The sequence below is a fragment of the Cervus elaphus genome, chromosome 17, assembly GCF_910594005.1.
Source record: "Cervus elaphus chromosome 17, mCerEla1.1, whole genome shotgun sequence".
Taxonomy (NCBI): Eukaryota; Metazoa; Chordata; class Mammalia; order Artiodactyla; family Cervidae; genus Cervus; species Cervus elaphus.
In genome coordinates, this window is record NC_057831.1 from 44,850,764 (window position 1) to 44,868,072 (window position 17,309).

Sequence of the window (17,309 nt, forward strand, 5' to 3'; positions counted from 1 at the left end):
CATCCTCAGCACGTTCCCTGGTGCCTGGCACATCTGTGGGAACCCTGCAAATATGTGTTGAATGAATTGACAGGTCTATGAATAAGTAGTATAACACCTACTTCTCTCAAATTCTCAATGAACACACTCACTGCTTCCCACACTTTGGGAGCTTAGCAATCCATTCTAACTCTAAAATTTAAATTAATTCTACGCAATTTTGTGACTCTACTACAACCCTATCTAGTAATGTGTCCTCACACCCATATTCTATGAGACTCCTAAGTTAGTCAGTTTAATATATATCAGAACTATATGTTTTGCAAAGTTAATTTCCTGGGGACCATATATGCATATCAGAATGCATGGTATGCTCAGCATTAAGTCATTTTGGGGTACTGCCCTTAAAAAAAAAAAGAATTCGGAAACATTTTAGTTATACCTCTTTCTTCCCTGACTGTTTGATTACTGCAATACTATCTCCTCAAGAAAGTTTTGCAGTTTTAGTACTTTGTTTTATAGAGGAAAATAAGGGCTTTGGAGTCACATAGAATTAGATGGGCCATTTTGCAGCTTGGCACCTTAAGCAAGTCACTTAATATCTCTGAGTATGTTTCTTCATTTGCAGAACAGAAACAATAAGAAGTATACCTTAAACTGTTAGGATTAATTTAATAAACTTTAAAAGTCTAGCTGGATGCCTGACACATGGTCTGTACTGAGTAAATGGCATGTATAATGAATAAAAACTACTGAAATAAAGTTAATTTAAATTTTTTAGAACGTCATGAAACAACTAGCACCAATAAGACCCAAATATTTATTTGGTTGAAAGCAACAGGGACACCGCCTCTTTTTTTAAGGGTCAATGTTCATGCACGGTTTTTTGTTTTTTTAAAGAACTATCAGTTCTAGAAGGTAACACAGTATCTGCAACAATACAACAGCTACCTCATAAAAATTCATTCACCATCTTATAATGTTATTTTCTGGCTAAAATTTTAGTAAAACCACCTCACAAATGAAGAGAAGTGATGACAAAGTAGTCTATTTGTGATGTATAACCTCATGGGAAGCTTTCGCAGTCTTAATTTCTTCAATTACACCATCAAATTTTCTAGTATTCAAAAATATATCATGAGCATTGCTGGGTTAAGTATGTAACATCTGGATAAATGTTAAGGAACCATTAAACTGATTATTATGAAAACTTCATAGGCATGTGGAGAGTATAGAAACACAAAGTTAATATTTGAATTTAAAAATTAAATATTTTTACTAAATTTGAAAATGTTAATACTAAGTATACATAATAACTAAAACCACATATGTATTTAAAAAGAGACAGAAAAGGGATACAGAAACTACCAAGGGTAACTGTTAGGGTAACAGGTTTATAAGTGATCTTCTACTACTTCCTCATTTTTCTAAACTTTTAGGAATGCTGGTATATTTAACTTTTAAAAGAACTGAGGCTGCTAAAGATTAAAGAGGGAGAGAGAGGAAAAGGGGGAAAGGGAGACGGAATAAAAATGAATCATTGAAATGAGATTTTTTTCAAGAGTTCCTCTGCCACTATTCAAATTAGATATAATCTAATCTAAAATTGTGATGAAGGCTTAAAAAGTTAAGGAGTTATGGAAAAGGATATCAAGGAAACAGTAAATGATTTTCTGCAAAGGTTTTAAAAAACCTGGCATACCACTCCACCTCTGGACCTCTTCTGTTATGCAAGCTAATCTATTTCTTTATTGATTAAGCTAATTTGGGTTGGATTTCTGTTACCTGCAGTCAATTACATCTTAACTGGTACAACCTTTGAGTAAAGAAATTAAGAAAATCGGCTAATATTATCATATAAACTATATTTATATCAGAGATAATACTAGTACACTCAAAAGAATAAAAAAGAAAACAAAAAATTTATGAGATAGGACCTACAGAACTAAGAAGCATTCACCACCATGTGGGAGAAGACCACAGATAATCTGTGAGCAACTCTTTTTCTTTTTTCCCAATTATTTTTATTAGTTGGAAGCTAATTACTTTACAATATTGTAGTGGTTTTTGCCATACATTGACATGAATCAGCCATGGTTGTACATGTATTCCCCATCCTGAACCCCCCTCCCACCTCCCTCCCCATCCCATCCCTCTGGGTCTTCCCAGTGCACCAGCCCTGAGCACTTGTCTCATGCATCCAGCCTGGACTGGCGATCTGTTTCACACTTGATAATATACATGTTTTGATGCTGTTCTCTCAGATCATCCCACCCTCACCTTCTCCCATATAGTCCAAAAGTCTGTTCTATACATCTGTGTCTCGTTTTCTGTCTTGCATATAGGGTTATCGTTACCATCTTTCTAAATTCCACATATATGCGTTAGTATACTGTATTGGTGTTTTTCTTTCTGGCTTACTTCACTCTGTATAATGGGCTCCAGTTTTATCCACCTCATTAGAACTGATTCAAATGAATTCTTTTTAATGGCTGAGTAATATTCTATTGTGTATATGTACCACAACTTTCTTATCCATTCATCTGCTGATGGGCATCTAGGTTGCTTCCATGTCCTGGCTATTATAAACAGTGCTGTGAGCAACTCTTAACCACATAACACAAATTACATGTGTGTCAAAACTGAGTACTTGATTTACATCATTATGCACACAAATCATAAAACTCATATCATACCTAAATAATATCTATTGACATACTAATATAGCATGAATAGTCACTGCAAGTAAATATAATTCAATTTGGAGTAAGCAATTATTGAGTGTCAATTATGTACCAGGTTCTATCCCAAGTATTGAGGACATACCAGTGAACAAAGTCCTTCCCCTAAAAGAAAACATCCTTTTCCTATCTGCCATCTCCACAGTTATATGCTAGAATAAATATTCAACATTTTATGAATACTATAATCAAGTACATTAGGAAAATGAGAACGTTGGTAATGGAACATTTTGAGAAAGTTAAATAAAATAAGCTACTCAATTTTTTTTTTCTTTCAAGAAAAACAGATTTTTTTTAATTTTAAATTGAGGTATAGTTGCTCTAAAATGTTGTGTTCAGTTCAGTTCAGTCACTCAGTCATGTCCAACCCTTTGCGACCCATGGACTGCAGCAGGCCAGGCTTCCCTGTCCATCATCAACTCCCAGGGCCTACTCAAACTCATGTCCATTGAATCGGTGATGCCATCCAACCATCTGACCCTCTGTCATTCCCTTCTCCCTCCTTCAATCTTTCCCAGCACCAGAGTCTTTTCAAATGAGTCAGGTCTTCACATCAGGTGGCCAAAGTATTGGAGTTTCAGACTCAACATCAGTTCCTCCAGTGAATATTCAGGACTGATTTCCTTTAGGATGGACTGGTTGGATCTCCTTGCAGTCCAAGGGACTCTCAAGAGTCTTCTCCAACACCACAGTTCAAAAGCATCAGTTCTTTGGCACTCAGCTTTCTTTATAGTCCAATTCTCACAACCATACATGACTCCTGGAAAAACCATAGCTTTGACTAGATGGACCTTTGTTGGCAAAGTAATGCCTCTGCTTTTGAAAATGCTGTTTAGGTTGGTCATAACTTTTCTTCCAAGGAGTAAACGTCTTTTAATTTCATGGCTGCAGTAACCATCTGCAGTTGATTTTGGAGACCACAAAAATAAAGTCTGACACTGTTTCTACTGTTTCCCCATTTCCCATGAAGTGATGGGACCACATGCCATGATCTTAGTTTTCTGAATGTTGAGCTTTAAGCCAACTCTTTCACTCTCCTCTTTCACTTTCATCAAGAGGCTCTTTAGTTCTTCTTCACTTTTTGACATAAGGGTGGTGTCATCTGCATATCTGAGGTTATTGATATTTCTCCCGGCAATCTTGACTCCAGCTTGTGCTTCATCCAGCCCAGCGTTTCTCAAGATGTACTCTGCATATAAGTTAAATAAGCAGGGTGACAACATACAGCCTTGATATATACTCCTTTTCTTATTTGGAACCAGTCTGTCCTTTCATGTTCAGTTCTAACTGTTGCTTCCTGACCTGCATACAGATTTCTCAGGAGGCAGGTCAAGTGGTCTGATATTCCCATCTCTTGAAGAATTTCCCACAATTTGCTGTGATCCACACAGTCAAAGGCTTTGGCATAGTCAGTAAAGCAGAAATAGATGTTTTTCTGGAACTCTCTTGCTTTTTTGATGATCCAGCAGATGTTGGTAATTTGATCTCTAGTTCCTCTGCCTTTCCTAAAACCAGTTTGAACACCTGAAAGTTCACTGTTCACATACTGTTGAAGTCTGGCTTGGAAAATTTTGAGCATTACTTCACTAGCGTGTTGAGATGAGTGCAACTGTGCAGTAGTTTCAGCATTCTTTGACATTGCCTTTCTTTGGGACTGGAATGAAAACTGACCTTTTCCAGTCCTGTGGCCACTGCTGAGATTTCCAAATTTGCTGGCATATTGAGTGCGCCACTTTCACAGCACCATCTTTTAGGATTTGAAATAGCTCAACTGGAATTCCACCACCTCCACTAGCTTTGTTCGTAGTGATGCTTCCTAAGGCCCACTTGACTTCACACTCCAGGATGTCTGGCTCTAGGTGAGTGATCACACCATCGTTATTATCTGGGTCATGACCTTTTTTGTATAGTTCTGTGTATTCTTGCCACCTCTTCTTAATATCTTCTGTTTCTGTTAGGTCCATACCATTTCTGTCCTTTATCGAACCCATCTTTGCACGAAATGTTCCCTTGGTATCCCGAATTTTCTTGAAGGGATCTCTAGTCTTTCCCATTCTATTGTTTTCCTCTATTTCTTTGCATTGATTGCTGAGGAAGGCTTTCTTATCTCTCCTTGCTGTTCTTTCAACTCTGCATTCAAATGGACATATCTTTGCTTTTCTCCTTTGCCTTTCACTTCTCTTCTTTTCACAGCTATTTGTAAGGCCTCCTCAGACAACCGTTTTGTCTTTTTGAATTTCCTTTGCTCGGGGATGGTCTTGATTCCTGGTCCTGTACAATGTCATGAACCTACGTCCACAGTTCTTCAGGCACTCTATCAGATTTAATCCCTTGAATTTATTTGTCACTTCCACTGTATAATCGTTAAGGGATCTGATTTAGGTCATACCTCAATGGTCTAGTGGTTTTCCCTACTTTCTTCAATTTAAGTCTGAATTTTGCAATAAGGAGTTACATAATCTGAGTCTCGGTCAGCTCCCAGTCTTGTTTTTGCTGACTGTATAGAACTTCTCCATCTTTGACTGCAAAGAATATAATCAGTCTGATTCTGGTGTTGACCATCTGGTGGTGTCCGATGTTGTGTAAGTTTCTGCTGTACAGTGAAGTGACCTGGCTACATACAGCCCCTCCCTCTTGGGCCTCCCTCCCACCACCCACCTTGGGTAGGATGAACTGGGAGACCAGGACGGATAAATACACACTACCAACTACCATGTGTAAAGTAGACAGCTACTGGGAACCTGCTCTATAGCAAAGGGAGCTCAGCTCGGTGCTCTGTGGTGAAATATTTTTACACCCATTCTGACCACAGCTGTAGTCCAATGCCACTAGCAAAGAATAATGACTTTCACTAGTGACTACTGGAGGCAAATTCCTAATGCTCCATAAAAACGAAGATGCTAAACTGTCTTTCTATATTAGGTTGTAAGAAAAACAAAGTAATAATCCCAAATATGTTAAAATCCATTTTTTCTTGACGTATCTTTTGAAGCTCTCTTACCTGCTGAATGAGGTGCATGCACTTTGAAGATTGCACTCCATAGGCATTGTTGACTATATGTGGAATGCCGTACTTAGCACATATCACAGCCAGTTCTTCTAACCTATAAACATATTCAATAGAAAGTTGTATTCATACTCTGCCTTAATAAACTACAAGAAAACTTTTAAAATTTAAGTTATCCATATGGCAATCCACTCCAGTATTCTTCCCTAGGAAATCCCATGGACAGAGGAGCCTGGTGAGCTATAGTTCATGGGGTCACAAAAGAGTCGGACACAACTTAGCAGCTAAACAGCAAAAAAGTATACTAGGGAAAAAAATGACAAACTGATATTTTTACAGCAGTATTTCAGCATATACTTTGGCACCTTTGAAATACATAGTAGGTACTTAGAGATAAGCCTGGAAAAGCTTTTAAATTAATGTTACCAATAAAAATAAGAAAACAAGTGTTTAGAAAAGTCTATATAGATGGTAGCTTTTAAATCACTTGAAAAATTTCTATATAAAAAGCAATAAGCAAAAAAAGAAAAGCAAGAAGCAGATTATTTATAAAGTTCTTACAAGGTAGGTATGCTCATTTTTAAATGCTTTCAATTGCTTATCATTCCAAAGCTAATATCTGCAAAATAATTAGCATATCTTGAAATCCTAAGAAGTCTCTATGAAGCATCTCATAAAGTAAAAAATACATTTTCAAATAGACTTTAATGTATTAAAAAATACAGAACATTAAACTACTTAAGTGCCAAAATAACGTTTTCCAACAACTTGGATACTAAAGAATCTTTTAAATAGCTGCTGGTTTAAAATTCACTCTTACTTTTTCATTTGACACTTCTCATATTAAGACAATCTGAGAGTCTAACTTTATGCAAAGTAAAGTAATAAATTTCAATTAGAGTGTAATAAATGATGCTCTTTTGTAAAACTAAATACTATTTGTGACTGAGGTCATCTCTAACAGAAATGTCTTCATGCTCTGAAGCTGAAACAAAATCCTGTGGCTTGATAAAAATTATTTAAAAATGCTCTCTACAATATAAAAATTTGAAGCATGTTAAAAGAATAAAAATTCTTTCCCACAAAAATGTATTACAAGTATATAATAGCTTAATTATCTATTTATCCATAGCACATTTTCCTTTTACAGTAGATGTACATTAATATGTTTTTAAACTACAAATATAAATAAATTATTCAACTGTTAGAAGTTTTCAATTTACTTCCTTAAAGTTTTGTTTTATGAATTAAAATCTCATTTTATCACTCATTTTCATAAACCTCACAAATCAAGGCAGAAAACGAATCAGACGTTTTTAACAAAAATAGACCTCTGGAATACACACAAGTATTTTCTTCATAAAAGACACTTTCACATGTTTGTTTTCTAATGAAAGTATTTCTTAATAATGGAACAAACTTCTTTGAGAATAAAGCATCATAATAACAAAGTACTTAAAAAAAAATAACTTGTGAGCAGTTTTAAATATTCTGAATTGCTCAAATTGCTAATATTTACAATGTGTATTAAGAAGGCAAGGAGAAATGAAAAAAATATTTTCCATGTGAATCAGATTGTATTCTAACTTAGAATCTAATTTATCAATTTAAGAAATGATACTTTTAAAAAACATTTTGATTTTGCCCCACAATACTCTGTCTAATTAATAAAGACAATATATCCATTCAAATTAAGACTATAAAGGAATTAAACTTAATGTAAAGAAATCAAAATGTAGTTTTAAATTTAATAAATCAGAAATTCAAACATTTTACTAATAACTGAGCATCATCATTTCCCTAAAATTCACGCTAATCAGGAACATTCATTATATAACACCACTAAACAGTAGTATTTAACATGAGAATAAACATGAGAATTCTGACTGAAAAAAAAACCCTGATTTTCTGTAAAGGATAATACACACAAAATGTACTTATCCTATACCAGGCAATAAAGTTATTCAAAATGATACAGATGGCCAATAGGCACATGAAAAGATGCTCAACATCGCTAATTATTATAGAGCTGCAAATCAAAACTTCAATGAGGTTATCACCTCACACCACTCAGAATGGCCATCATTAAAAAAATCTACAAATAATAAGTGCTGGAGAGGGTGTGGAGAAAAGGAAACCCTGCTACATTGTTTGCAGGAATGTAAACTGATGCAGCCACTATGGAAAAAGAGTATGGAGATTCCTTAAAAAAACTAAAAATAGAGTTGCCAGAGGATCCAGCCTTCCCACTTCTGGACATACATGCACACAAAATTTTTAATTCAAACAAATACCTGCATCCCTATATTCACAACGAGGGCCTCCCCAGGTGGCGCTAGTGGTAAAGAATCTGCCTGCCAATGCAGGAGACACAGGTTCCGTGTCTGAGGTGGGAAGATCCCCTGGAGTGGGAAATGACACCCATCCAGTATTCTTGCCTGGATAATCCCACGGACAGAGGAGCCTGGCAGACTATAGTCCATGGGGCCACAAAGATTCAGACATGACTGAGTGACTGAGCTATATTCATAATGGCACTATTTACAATAGCCAAAACATGGAAGCAACTTGAATGTCTACCTATAGGTGAATGGATAAAGGTGTGGCCTATACAGACCGTGGAATACTACTCAGCCATAAAAAAGAACAAAATAATGCCAATTGCAGCAACATAGACTGACCTAGAGATTACCATACTAAGTGAAGCAAGTCAGAGAAAGAAAATTACAATTATGATACCTCTTATATGCAGAATTTAAAATATGATACAAATGAACAAACTCACAAAACAGAAACAGACTCATAGACACAGAGAACAAACTTATGATTACCAAAAGGGAAACCGGGTGGGGGAAACATAAATTAGGTTATTTGGGATCAGCAGATACAAACTACTATATGTAAAATAGATAAACCACAAGGTCATACTGTAAAGCACAGGGAGCTATATTCAATATCCTTTAATAAACCCTAACGGAAAAGATATAAAACCAATATACATATTGTTTTTATATGTATGTGTATAACTGAATCACTTTTCTGTACACCAGAAACTAACACAACACTGCAAATCAACCATATGTCAATTAAAAAAAAAAGTCAAAATGAAAGAAAAACAAAAATATCCTCAAGGATAAATAATCTATAATAATACAAATATCCATATGCTGTTTTTAGAAATGTAATTTATTTCCATCACATTAAAATTTTTCTAGATAGCAAAAACATCAATGAAGAAAGAATAAAGATGTTTACTTAATATTTCAATACAAATTTAAAATGAATAAACAACTCAAGCATATGTAACATAATCTGAAAACAGAACTCAAGCTCATGAATGAAGCAAGTGTCTTAAAAAGTGTCTTAAAATCCGCTTATAAAGAAAGCTAACATGCATTCATTAATTACTGTCAAATCATGTGACTCCATGAACTAAAATCAAAGTATAACTTGATGCTATGAAAATTGTCCAAAGTCAATGTAGTTTTTATAAATTATTAGTACTTCTATTCAAAATGCTAAAATGAAACAAACAGTTGCTGTCAAAACTAGAAATATATATTACTATACCTAAGCCTACTACATTTTCAGAGCAAAAACTTGTGGCCATCCTTTAGTAAAGGAAACAGTTGCCATTTTTAAACATTTGCATTTTCTCAAAATGCAAGGATAATTATATACCTAACTGTATGTCTGGGTTAGTCTTCCAATTTAAAAAAGGAAAATCAAAGGACAATAAATAATCCTAAAATTTTCTATTTAAAATCTGTTATTATAATACTGATAGTTCCTATATATGAAAACTAACTGTAAGATCAAATAAGTGGAGATGGCAATAAAAACAAATATGCAAATCAAAAATTTAGCTTAGAAACTTCTATTAAATAATGACAAAAAAGATGCTAGATGTCCAGAAACATAAAGAAGAGCAAGAAAACAGAGATGCTCTGCATCTACTCAGGTGATAAAAAGGGTCTCCACTTGGTAGTAGTTGCTTTTCCTTCTTCTATATCGTATTTTTATTTTCTGAAGCCATTATGTTGTTTCTTCAACAGTTCATTCAAGTAGCATTAACTGCCAAATGTTACTTAGATATCTCTCAGAATTAGTATAAGTGCATTTTAAAGACTGATGAACAGTGAAAGACAATATTCACAAATCATTTACCTATCAGGCACCCTTGGAGCAAAACAGGACGTGGTAGAATGAACACACAGAATGTGATCAGGCCCAAGTTCCTGGACTTTAGCCTCCACTGCTTTCAGGTCTGTGCGCAGCTCGTCACCTTCTAAAATGTTCTCTATCACCACAGGCTCAAAACCTAACCAAGTCAACCAGAAACCAAAATGTTAGAATAAGGGGAGATCCTGGACTCTAGGAAGCAGTCCTGTTCTATACAGAACTCTTAATATTTATTTTGGCCAATGGACCCTTCTCTAATATAAAGACCTGGCTTAATACTGGCAAGAGGCAAAGGCAGGTCAAAACAATGTGAAGGACAATTAGGATCACAAATCTATTTAATATTTTGATATGACAAGAAAGACTAATTCTGGGAAGAAAGGAAAACAAGTGTTGAATAGATGCCTAGGAAAGTAGCAACACAGTCACTGATGACAAGAGAGGTCACTGAGCCCTGTTCAATTTCAGTCCATCGAAAAGTAAATCTACTCAATCTCTGGCAACACAAGTTTTATTTTAAAGTTCATTTTATTTGAGAGATGAACAAAAATAATATAATTCAAGTACTGGAACAAATCACAATCATGCACTTAAATGTTTTATCTCTAAAGAAAAATAAAACACATTTTAGGAGACCCATCTCATAGCTTATAAGAGCCTTCTATAATTTAAATATAAAAATTGTTTTGCACGTAAAGTTATTATGTACTCACGTCTTAAGTCTTCCTAAATACCAGATCTAGCAGTAGGCTAGATTCATGGATTTAAAAGCTATAAGGGATTTAGAAACCATTTAAGTCAACTTCCTTATTTCAAAGATAAGGGAGCCAAAGTTTAGGAAGATTAAGTGGCTTCCCCAAGGTCACACAGCAATTTAAAGCAAAGTTAAGTGCAAGTAGTTTTCATTTCTGTTTTAGAATCCACAACAAGCTGTCTGCATTATAACTACAGAAATATAAAACTTCAGCCACTATAAAATCATTAATTCACATATGCTGGTCTACAGAAGTCTAGATTTCATATCTAAGCAGCTATTAAAACAAAACTTTACTTAAATCAATAACATCCTAAGGACAGCTAATTTTCCATTCTCAAATTCTCTAGATTCAATCTTATTTTTGCTTTCAAACAACTACAATCCAAGTTTGTGTTGTTTTTCTATGAATACAACCATCTTGCTTCATAACAACATAATATTGTTCAAATCATAACACCTTTTGGAAAAAGCTTCCGGTTTTTCAATATATCAATCTTTCCATAAGTTTGGTTATCAGATTTTTGGTTAATAGTTTGCAAATTAATAGACTTGACAGATTTATGCCACTTAAAAGTCTATTTCTGCTGTATGATCTTATTATGAATCCCTTTACCCGAGTTTCTTTAGAATTATTTATGCAGTTTAATTACAGTCCAGTACTGTTAATTTCATACAACAGACTGAGGTCATTCAAAAATAACTTTAAATTCTCAAATTCGACTTGACTCAATCAGGAAGCCAAATACTAAAATGCCAATTTAAAGTTTCTTTTCATCTATATTCAGTGATGTCTGTATTCTTGTACTTTGGTTCATGGTAATTATTTATGGGTATTCCACTCATGTACACACAACAAATATTCCTGAAGCACCTTGCATGCTCCAGGGATTATTGCCGGCACTTCATATGTCATCCCATTTAATCCTGAAAACAATCTTCTGAAGTAGGTAATCATATTCCCATTTTAAAGAATGGGGGCATACAATGCAGCACTTCCACTTCTTGAGTGTATACTGAAAAGAATTCACAGCAGGGACTCAAACAAGATATGTACACCCATGTTGTTAGCAGCATTATTCACCATAGCCAAAAGGTGGAAGCAACCTAAGTGTCCACCAGTAAATGAATGAATGAACAAACCCCCCACCCCCACACACACACACACAATGGGAGTCTTAAAAGGAGGAGGAAATTCTGGCATATATTATAACATGGATGAACCTTAAAGATATTATGCTAAGTCAAATAAGCCAGTCACAAAGGACAAATAGTCTATAATTCCACCTATATGAAGGACAAATTCATAGAAAGTAGAATAGTGATTTCTGCAGACCTGGGGTGGAGGGGAGGGGAGAGTTATTGTTTAATAGGTAGAGTTTCAGTTAAAGCGGATGAAAAAGTTCCGTAAAGAGATGGTGGTGATGGTTCAAACATGATGAATGTACTTAGTATCAAGAAACTACATATTTAAAACTGGTTAAAATGATAAATTTTGTTATGTATGTTTCACCACAATTAAAAAAATGGAATAGGAACAGGTTTAGTTGGTAGCTCAGATGGTGAAGAGTCTGCCTGCAGTGCAGGAGATCCAGGTTCAATCCCTGGGTCAGGAAGATCCCCTGGAGAAGGAAACAGCAACCCACTCCAGTATTCTTGCCTGGAAAACCCCATGGATGGAGGAACCTGGCAGGCTACAGTCACAGAGACAGACACGGCTGAGTGACTTCACTTTTGTTTCTTTTTCACTTATTTGCCTCTATATAAAATATTTGAATTTTCTGTGATATTGAAGACAAATATGCTGCTTCTCTTTTTTTTTACCTGCAGTGATCATGGATTTAAAGCAAGACTTCTGGTCTATTCGCGGCCATATAATATACTTTGCCTTTGGTCTTCTGTGTCGCAATGTTAAGAAACACAGGGTTAGACTCATACCAGTTGCCATTGGAACTACAAAGCAGCTGGTCACTGTATAGACACCTACAAATAAGAACAAAAACAGAAATGAGTTATTCCATTGAAAAACTAGCATCCTTCTTAAAGAAATTATATACTTCTATCAAATAAAAAGAGTTATAGACTTAGTACTTCTTCTGTATGCCTGCTCAGGAAGCTCACTGCTAAATTCATCCTCCAGACTTGTGGCTCTTATTTTCCATCTTATTCTAAAGGTTTTACATATATCTTTTCAAAAGCCATTTATACTCCTTTTGGAAAGAAGCATTAATAAAAGAAATTAGGCAAAGGTTTGTGCGACTGGTCAGCCAAAAGTATTATGATTAGCACAGTACATACCAGCCATTTTGATGACGTCCAGGACCAAAGAATTGGTAATTTTGTTCAAAAGGCTAGAACCTGCAGCTTTGGGTTGCACAGCGGAAATATCACCTGATCGTCCAATTCCATGAATGAACCTAAGCAAAAAATGGGCCAACAGCTGGACAAAAATGTTCACTGTTAAGTAATCCACTGTATAAGTATACAAATACAAGTAACCAAACAAACACTATATTTGACTATTAATAATGTGGACATATCGAGTTAAATCAAAACAAACTCATCAATTATGCTGTGGTTGCTAGTCTTCAAAGATGGTCACTATCAATTCCGTTTCTCTCTATGCCCATATGCCACTGCCACACCAAGAGACGGAGTCTAATTCCTCTCAACTTGAATCTGGGCTGGCCTCAGTGGTTTGTTTGGTCTGGAAGAATCAAGCAGACACGATGGTGTGGAACGTCTGAGCTAGGTCATAACAAGTCTTAAAGCCTCTCTCTACCTGGCCTCTTGAAGGGTTTGCTCAAGGGGAGGCAGGGGAGAGGAAGAGAGGGTTTCTCTCTTCAAATCCAGCTGCCATGATGGTAGAAACCCAAGTCAAGCCACTTGGAGAGGCCATCTCAATTCCCAGCCATCTAAGTGACTGAACTTGGATGAACTGCCCAGTTGAACCTTCAGATGACTAAACTGTCAGCCGGACTATGTACGTGAGAGACTTGAAGCAATAATTACCTGCTAGGTCCAGGTGACCTATAGAACTGTGAGAGACAACAAGAAGTGACTGCTTTAAACCACTATTGTTTTGAGGTGGTTTGTTATACAGCCATGGAAAACCAGAATATATGCAATATTAAATTCTCTTCTTTCTTTCCATTTCCCTAATCAGAGCAGTGAGCTAAGTTCCAACAGAGACGAACTGATATTTCAAATATTGCCTTAAGTTTAGAAGAATTATATGCTCCTTGAAAATTAGTGTACAAACCATTGATTTTAAATTTGATTTATTTATCATTTATAGTTGCCTACATTAGAAACTCTGCACATAGGAATTATCACAGAACACTAGTATCATACTCCATTACCACTGCAACCTCAGGTACAAAGCTTTTTTTTAACATATATTATCAATGATGTTATCAGCTTATTTTTAACCATGAATTTTTCATCTAGGTCATACATTCATTATCATTAGCTTTGACAATAGCTTGGGCTGAAATAAAATTCTACTATCCCGAGGAAAATTTCATCATGATTTAAAATCATGGAAGACATGAGTTTTAAAGAGTTTACCTATATTTCAAGGAAAGGTTGGAGAACAGAGAAATGATCGTATTTCGAACCACTGACAACTAAATCGTTGTCAGAATTGATGGCATAATGTTTTCTGAAATAATACAAAAGAAAAAAGTGATTTAATAACCTGAAATTAAATATAATATACCTTTCCTACACCTACTGCAACAAAGCAGGATACTCATATAGGATTCAATTTAGTTGTGAGTGAATGATGGAAAGTCCTATCCATATAACATTCTATAAAAAAAATCTGCAATGTTAGAAAAGAAACATGGAAAACTATAAACAACCCTAACACATTTTAAACTCTGATAACCAAATAGGTTTATTAGGTTAAACACTCTTAACACAACATACAGCCAGCATTTTTTAACAACCCAGACCTGACAGGATAACCACCACATACTATAACTTTTACCCTACTGTCTTAAAAACCACCTACTCAGATAAATCGTTTCCATCTCCCTATTGAAGCTAGTTCACATGTCCATTTAAACACGAAGTAGGTTACAAACATTTTATAATTTTACTAATACTGCCACCATGGTTTTTAACAAAGAAAAAAGAAATGCTTTGTACTTAAAAAAACCTACCTGTAATGTCGCCGAGCAACTAATGCAGATGCCACCCTTCCTTCCCTTTCTCCCACACCACAGTTGCCCAGGAAATTGTTGCTGTCCATAATTGCAAGTTCATGTAAAAAGAGTTCAAGTGTACTTTCATCCCAACCATCCTCTGGACACTTGCCCTTAAAAAAGGAGGGGAAAAAAGCTTATGACTATATTTAAAAAAACCATCATTCCCTAGAACTCTATTCAATGAACTTTAAAACTTTTCCATGCACATTCTGCCATGCTCCTTGCTTTCTAAAATTCAGACATGAATTCAGCACTGTGAAGAAACCCTCAGGAGGCAAAATGTTTGTTACAATGCATTACAATTATCTACAGACTACAGATATGATGATAAATGCATACAATGAGATTTACTCAGGTTTAAAGCTACAAGAAAAGTAACTGAAGACAAATAAACCTTATCTTCAACTAGGATTTTTCAAACCAGGGTGTTAAAACTGGGGTTGCCAAACTGTACTGAGATTAAAATTCAGGATGCTGGCAAGAACTAGGAGACCTGTGAAGTTCCTTGGCAATACTTGCTTTGAGTTAGCATGTTGTTCAGTCACTAAGGGGTCCGACTCTTTTGAGATCCCCAAGGACTGCAGCACCCCAGGCTCCTCTGTCCTCGACTATCTTCTAGGATTTGCTCAAATTTCTGTCCATCCCGTGGGTTTTACCTAACCATCTCACCCTCTGCCGCCCCCTTCTCCTTTTGCCTTCACTCTTTCCCAGCTTCGCGGTCTTTTCCAATGAGCCGGCTCCTTGCATCAGGTGGCCAAAGCATAGGAGGTTCAGCATCAGTCCTTTCAATGAATATTCAGGGTTGATTTCCTTTAGGACTGACTGATTTTAAGTGCCTTGTTGTGTGTCGTCGTTAAGTCCTGTCTGATTCTTTGGGACCCCATGGACCGTAGCCCGCCAGGTTCCTTTCTCCATAGGATTCTCCAGGCAAGAAAATCGGGAGTGGGTCGCCATTTCCTTCCCCAGGTCTTCCCGACCCAGGAATGGAACCCACGTCTCCCGCAGTGGCGGGCGGATTCTTGGCCACCGGGAAAGCCCTTACCAGTTAACAAACCTAAGTTTATGTAAACATCACGTGTTTCCTGGGAGTAGTGAAAGTTGGAAGAGGCGAACTTTGCCCTACCCGCAAACAAAAAACTAAATCATATGGTCCCTCCCCCTCGCTTCTCCAACCCGAAGTTAGGAAAAAAAAAAACAAAAAAAGCGGGTGGGGGGGCGGGGGAGCGGCTCAAAATCCCGAACACCTCGTATCGCCTAATGACGCTCTCCGGGTTTTGCTGCACTGGCGAAGCTGAGAAGGACCTGAGCGGTGCAAGCCGGCACAGGGCAATGCCAATCTGCGACAGGCTCTGAGGACAGGGTTCAGACAGCAAATACGAGCGGGTGAGGCTTGTCCTGGAACTAACAAGGTCGCTGGGCGGAGCCGGAGCCTGGGGGGCGCGGCGGTTGGGGAGGGACCCGAGAGCCCAGTACCTTCTCCAGAAGCAGCCGCATGAGGTGCTCGTGCGAGCGGCGGGCCTCACAGCCCTGCCGCACGTAAGCCGGCGACACCAGCCGCTCGCCCGCCGCGAAGAGCTCGCGGTTCATGTCCGTAGTGGCGACAGCTGTCGGAGACCGGAGAACAACTGACACACAACAAATATACCCCGGAACCAGGAGGCCACTCGCCTCCTGGACGGTACGGGAAGGCCTTGGGACAAAAAGTTCCGTCTCGCTCTCGCACATGCGCGAACCGCTCCTCATAGTGTGCCTGAGGGCGAAGCATCTGCGCATGCGCAAGGGTGTCCGGGCGTTTGGTAGGCTTCAACTAGTACAGAAAATTAGCCCTGCCCACGGACTTGAAGGAAAGCTTTGCACCTGAGAGGAGCGGCTGAGGAGAGTCAGGGCCAAGTGAGTGGCTTCCCTGAAGAAAAAATTTCCTACCTTACGCTGTATTCCAGTCCTGTTGAATGGTGGATATCTGAGTCTGCTCTTCAGCCTTACTCAGGCCATGTTTCTCAGATTCCAGACCCGCTCATCCCCTCCTTCATAGATCTCAACATTGACAAATGTCTGGAAACCCCGTTTGAAATAGCAGTGCCCCTACTCCTTTTCTCCTTTGCACCACAGAGATTTTGGCCATAACATTTATCACCCACCTCTTGATATGAGACGTTTTTTACAAACACACACATAAACACACACACGTACATCCAAAAGAATGTAAACCCTCTAAAGGGCAGGGCCTTGGTATTTGCTGTGGTACTCCCCAAATGCCTGGAAAAGTGCCCAGAATATAGTAGGGGCTCAAAATTTTTTTTAAATATTGAATTAATGAGTTACTTTTGACTTTTCAACAACCTAGCACTAGGTGCTTGAGATGGAGATGAAAAGGCAGGATCCCTCCCATTGATTTCCTTGCAGTCTTCACTCTAGGTGAGCCTACAATAATT

At 37.2% G+C, this 17,309-nt stretch overlaps 1 protein-coding gene across 4 annotated transcripts in view; it reads right to left on the reverse strand.

Annotated features, from left to right (window-relative positions):
- The window catches only part of SEPSECS (Sep (O-phosphoserine) tRNA:Sec (selenocysteine) tRNA synthase), a 54,789-nt gene extending 38,177 nt beyond the window's left edge, over window positions 1-16,612 (reverse strand). Inside the window, exons 1-6 of one of the 4 annotated variants that reach the window (XM_043871124.1) lie at window positions 15,547-16,101; window positions 14,833-14,987; window positions 12,962-13,080; window positions 12,488-12,646; window positions 9,895-10,048; window positions 5,722-5,824 (exon numbers count right to left, since the gene is read on the reverse strand). In XM_043871124.1, coding sequence (XP_043727059.1) covers window positions 5,722-5,824; window positions 9,895-10,048; window positions 12,488-12,646; window positions 12,962-13,080; window positions 14,833-14,987; window positions 15,547-15,654 — 798 coding nt within the window. In that variant the 5' untranslated portion in view covers window positions 15,655-16,101. Of the gene's footprint in view, window positions 1-5,721; window positions 5,825-9,894; window positions 10,049-12,487; window positions 12,647-12,961; window positions 13,081-14,832; window positions 14,988-15,546; window positions 16,102-16,350 lie in introns of those variants that run through there. The other 3 variants (XM_043871120.1, XM_043871121.1, XM_043871123.1) reach the window with 3 other exon arrangements.
- Window positions 16,613-17,309: the final 697 nt, after the last annotated feature.